This window comes from Emydura macquarii, unplaced genomic scaffold (genome assembly GCF_026122565.2).
Source record: "Emydura macquarii macquarii isolate MOO-44397 ecotype Brisbane River unplaced genomic scaffold, CSIRO-AGI_Emac_v2 contig_2085, whole genome shotgun sequence".
Taxonomy (NCBI): Eukaryota; Metazoa; Chordata; order Testudines; family Chelidae; genus Emydura; species Emydura macquarii.
In genome coordinates this window covers 30,078-35,744 of record NW_027132222.1, presented here as the reverse complement: position 1 = coordinate 35,744, position 5,667 = coordinate 30,078, and the positions used below count along the sequence as shown (strand labels likewise).

The window sequence follows — 5,667 nt, the reverse complement described above, 5'->3', positions numbered from 1 at the left end:
TGACAGCTTCCGCCTTTCAATAGGGCCTCTCATGCACGGGAAATCTCCCTGAGAAAATGAAAATAGACACTTCATTATTGCCCTTCAGATCTGACCTTAAAAATCCCCTGTTGTGATATTCACAGAACGCAGCCTGCTGATCATGGCTGAGCAGATGACAAGCTGTTGCTATTCCTCCTTCGTTCCTTTTCCCTTTTTCTCTAACCCCCATAAAAACCCTCAAACAATTCATATCATTAACAAAGCTGGGACAATTCTTCACCAGATTCATTTGTTCGTATGTTGAATCCGCACCCTCTCCTTTAACACAAACACAGAGCAGCACCTACGGTGATAAAAATGAATCCCTGACAAAACAAAGTACTCCACTGCACACCCAATAATCCCTGTGCAGAGAGGGTGAGAGAAAGAACAAACCACATATGACAAACGTTGGTCACAACCCCTAATCCACCAATGGAAGAATCTAAGATGCTGTGGTGATAAAGATGGGGTAAGAGCCTGCATAGAATAGAGATGAAGAAATTAGAACAGGAGAGGAGAGAAGAGATGAAACTGGAATCGAGTAGAATAGAATAGGACATCCCCTTTGTCTGTTCATAATGGATGGTAAGATCTTGAAGGCAGACATTTTCTCTTTCTGAGTTCTGCACTGCACTGTGAGGACCTGATCCCAACAGGCATGAGAATGATGTAAATATAAACTTCTACGAGTGAAAGTGAGTAGTGGGGTGACATGCAGTAAAGCGGCAGCAGTGGAAGGAAGGGTGAGCATTGCAGCAATAGGATGATATATACTTTTGTTTCTGTAACTCATGGGCATTATTTCTCTCCCCTACCACAGGAATGATTCCCACTTGGGGTTGGTCAACCACACAGTGGTGACTCATTTCATACTCTTAGGAATCCCCAACACTGACGGCCTTCAGACCATCCTCTTCGTCGTCTTCTTAGTTTTCTACCTCTGCACCCTGCTGGGCAACCTGCTCATCTTATCAGCCATCCTCGGTGACTCCCGCCTGCACACCCCCATGTACTTCTTCCTCTGCAATCTTGCCGTGCTGGACCTTGGATTAGCCTCCATCAGCACCCCCAAGTTGCTGGCCAACCTCTGCGGTCAGAGCAGGGTCATCTCGCTGGGCGGGTGCATGTCTCAGGTCTTCTTTTACCAGTTCCTAGGCTACACCGGGGAACTGCTCTGCACCGTCATGGCCTTTGACAGGTATGTGGCCATCTGCCACCCGCTGCGCTACCTGATCATCATGAACTGGAGGGTGTGCGCCATCCTGGCTGCTGGCACCTGGGTCACCGGCTCCTTTCACGCCACCATTTTCACCAGCCTGACCTTCACCCTGCCCTACTGTGGGCCCAATGTGGTGGACTATTATTTCTGTGACATCTTCCCTGTGGCCAAGCTGGCCTGCGCAGACACGTACGTCATCGAGACCTTGGGCTTCTACAATAATGGCCTGGTGCCCATGACCTTCTTCCTCCTCGTACTCATGTCCTACGTCCGCATCGTCTACTCCATCCTGAAAATGAACTCAGCCGAAGGGCGACGCAAGGCAGCCTCCACTTGCACCTCACATCTGACGATGGTGATGCTGTACTTTGGGCCCTGCGCCCTGGTTTACACGCAGCCACGGCTGAGCAAAGTGGTGGCGACAGCTCTGCAGATCTCTGCCGATGTGGCTACACCCATGCTGAACCCGGTCATCTACACACTGAGGAACAAGGACATGAAACAGGCTCTGAGGAAACTGAGAGGGGGTCAGACGACTGCACGTTGATGTGCTACATCTGCAGAAGTAACAAAAATCTGGGCCTAAACACCAGGATCCATTTGAAAATCCCACTATGTGCCTATCTGCACCTTTGAAAATCTGGCCGTTGGGAGCCTACATCCCACTGAATGTCAGTGAGAACTGGGCTCCGTAATGGCTTTTGGAAATGAGACTTACTCTCCTAAGTCACTTGGGTGGTTTTGTAAATTTTACCCTGTACTCAGACAGAGAGAGAAAGATAAAGAAAAAAAGCTAATAGAAGGTTTAACGGAGGTGAGAACTTTACACTCATCACATGCACTGTGTTTTGGGCTTGTGCTACGTATGTATTGTGTCTTCTGCATCTGTTGCACTTGAATTTTGAGCAACATTCAATGTGCATGAAACCAAAACCTCGGACTCAAAAGAGGATTTTTTCCTGTTTCCCGCCCTCAGCTGTTTTATTGGAGCTTGTCTCTAAATTGCCTGTGCTGCTTCTTGCTGTGCAAATTAAAAATAAAGCTGGAAACTAGTGTGTGGAGAGGACTGGACCCATTCATGAGACTGGCAAATAAAAAGTGAAATTTAACAAAACAGCAAAAACAGGAAAGGAAAAAGAGTTGGACATTGAGGCTGTGATTTCCAAAGCGCCCAAGGAAGTTAAAAGTCTGCGGCAATTGGAAAACTAGTTCACTTCAGGCCCCTTTGAAATTTCCAACCTAAAGTGGAAGTGTGATATTAGAAGTTAGAGAAGTGACTTAATCTCTCTGGGGCTCAGTTCCCCACCTGATGCACTGAGGTACAAATCATTCCTTTCTCCCACCCATTACTCCTGTAAGCTCTTTGGGGCAGGGTCTGTCTCTCACCGGTGTGGGTGCAGTGCGCATTAACCTCTAATGGCCTTCTACCAAAAAAAATTAATATTTTTGTGAATTGTCATCAGCTCTTATGAAGTGGGATTTTGCCCATAAATAAAAAAACAATTAAAATAAAAAAAGGAAAGGAAACTGAGGCAGATAATGTGAGTCATGCCACTTGCCCTTTTCCCTGCAGGACAGTCCACACTACCACAACATCCCAGCATTAAAAAACAGCCCTGACTGAGGGAGGAGCGTCCCTCCTGAGTTGCCTGCACCACTCCCTGCACTGCAGCTCTCCTTTGCACTGCTGGGGCTTAGCCTGAATTTTCTCTGTTTGCCATTGTCCAGAAAACCAATTTCCAAAGAGTCACAAACCCAGAAGAGGGCGACTGAGCAAAGAGAACTTGGAATGCAAGAGAGGTGCACAGCTGTGGACATTGACCCTAAAAGCGGCTGTAACTTCTGATGGACAATGGGAAAGCTGCATTGACCTCCAGGCCCTGGGCACTGGATGGCTGCAGAGGGAGGAGGAGGGAGAGGAGGTTGCGATAGCGTTTAGTAACTGAGAACTGTATCAGCTCAACACACCTACATTTAAAGAGTCCATGGGAATTATTTGCAAAGCATTATCTTGTGGCTAAGACAAAGGAGTGGGACACAGGAGATCTGGGTTCAAGTACAGGTTCTGTGGAAGATTCCCTATTTGACCTTGAGTAACTCACTGAATTACTTTGTGCCTCAGTTTCCCCATCTGTTAAACAGGGATCATTTAATCCTTTGTGTCTCTCATACGTTTAATGTGTATCGATTTCAGACAGTGACAGCCTCTTACTATGTGTCTGTGCAACACCCAGAAGAAAGGGGCCCACATCTGAGTTCCAGTCTGTAGGTCCGACCATAATACAATGATAAGAATCAGAGGCGACCCAGTGTGGGGGCACGAGGGGTCAGGTGACTGTGCAGATTTCTGCCAGTGTTTGCTAGCCAGGCCCCCTCCTTCTCCAGAGACTCCTGGAGCAGGCTGCAAGCTGCGACCATGGGGAGACGGAGAGGCAAACACTTTGCTGTGGGAGCTGCAGGGAGGGGCAGCTGTGAGCAGAGCATGTGTCTGCCTTTGAACCGTGCCCTCTGCCCAACATCTGCAGGTCCCAGCCGCCTCTGATAGGAGCAGCGATAATACAAGTAAAAGAGTAAAATGCAGCTCTGGCCCTGCTGTTTGTGGCAATGACACATGGAACTCAGCTGGTGCCAGCCAAGAGTAACCTGGCAGCTGCTACCCAGCACAGTGATAAGGGCCCCCTGGGCATTCATTAGAACACCTGCATTTTAATTAACCCCAAAGGCGACTGCACCTCCTGGTATGTTATGACTGAGTTGGGATAATCTGTCTACAGAGACTAATTATAACTTCTGCCTTCTGCCACTTCAGTCCGGCTCCCAAATAAGATGCCCACCACAGGAACAGCAAGAAATGACAGCGATGAAAAGAATTGCAAAGGGCCTTACTGACACTGCTCTGCTATGGCAGCAGCAAACGGATCCATGAGCTGAGTGCTGACAAACCCCTAACACAGCCCTGCTTCCCTGGCTCTGTCACACCCTCTGTGTGTGGGGTCTATGGACTGGTTGAGGTTACAGGCTATGCCAGTGATGTAGCTAACCACTGCTAAGCCTTTAGCATCGAGGCACAGTAGAGGTGCAAGACGAGCCTTACCTGGCTAGTGAAGGAGCAGCTTTTATAAGTTAATTCAACCTTAAACACTTAAGTTCCTTTCTCCCCACGAACACTGGTTCTGCAAAGGGCTGAATAAGAGAACAAGCCCAAGACCCCGAAAGACACAGAGTGATGTTCATCCCAGTGGAAAGAGAAGGGATGGTGTTGGGGGTAATGCTCAGACTGGAATCCAGAACATCTGGGTCAGATTCCCTGCTCTTCCAGAGACCACTTTTGTGACCTTAGACAATTCAATCAGTCTGAGATTTTCAAGAAATCCAATAGGAGTTAGGAGCCCAAAGCCCACTGCATTAGAATGAGTTTTGGGAGCCTGGCTCCTTTGAAAATCTCACCCTCAAATGCTCTGTGCCTCAGTTCCCCCTTGTAAAATGGGCCGGTAACCCTTCCTCTGTCTGTGAACTCTGAAAGACAGGGACTGCCTCACGCTCTGTCTGAGCAGCACCCAGAACATTGGGGCCATGATCTTCCTGGAGTTGCTAGGGACCACTATACTGTCAGTCTGTACTGCATTGCAGAAAGTGATGCCAAGTGGTGGATGGGACATACGCTGTCCATCTGCACAGCGCTGACTTTCACCCTCAGAGATAATAACACAACTGCATGACTACATCTCTGTGCACAAAGAGACAGAAGAGTCAAGGGTACAGAGGCTAATACAAACCAAGGAGAAAGCTCTGTTGGTAACAGAGACCACTAGCTGAACACCTGGCCCAGTTCACTTCCATTTCACACTCCTGGGTCGAATTCGCTGGCTTGTGTTACACTGCAGGACAGACTAGATGATAATTAACATCTCATGTCCCCTCATCATTTGTGGGTTAGATTCCCAGCTGGTGTAAATCTACATAGCTCCTTTGAGTCCAATTGAGTTAGTCCTGATTTACACCAGCAGGGTGAGTGACAGAGGGGAATCAGCCCCATTGAACCCAATGGAGTTACTCAGGATTCAGATCATGGCGAGTGAGAGGAGAATCTGCAGCCTGGTGGAAATGAGGATCCGGCCCTTTCAGATTAATAGTGCTACCTTTATTTATGCCAGCTGAACTCCTGGTCCTGGGGGTGTCTGTGAGTGTCCTCTAAAATGATGCAAAATCTCAGATTATTGGTGACTTTGCTGAGGACTCAGACCAGGAGCCTGGAGGGGATTCAGAGACCGGGTCCCAAAGGGACCTTGGGTGATTTAAAGACCATGGACAGCCTAAAGGCTGTGGGAAGCTGTGAAAAAGCTCTGGGGCTCTGACGCAGCCTGTGGCAATAGGCTGTGAACATCCCTGTCTTGAAATCTGTCAGTCTGCACCTCACTCGAGGA

General features: G+C 48.3%; 1 protein-coding gene across 1 annotated transcript; it reads left to right on the top strand.

The window, feature by feature from the left end:
• The first annotated feature begins 815 nt into the window (after window positions 1-815).
• Window positions 816-1,790, top strand: LOC137160012 (putative olfactory receptor 10D4). Its single transcript, XM_067558472.1, has one exon. The coding sequence runs from the start codon at window positions 816-818 to the stop codon at window positions 1,788-1,790; it is 975 nt and encodes a 324-aa protein (XP_067414573.1).
• The last annotated feature ends 3,877 nt before the right edge of the window (window positions 1,791-5,667 follow it).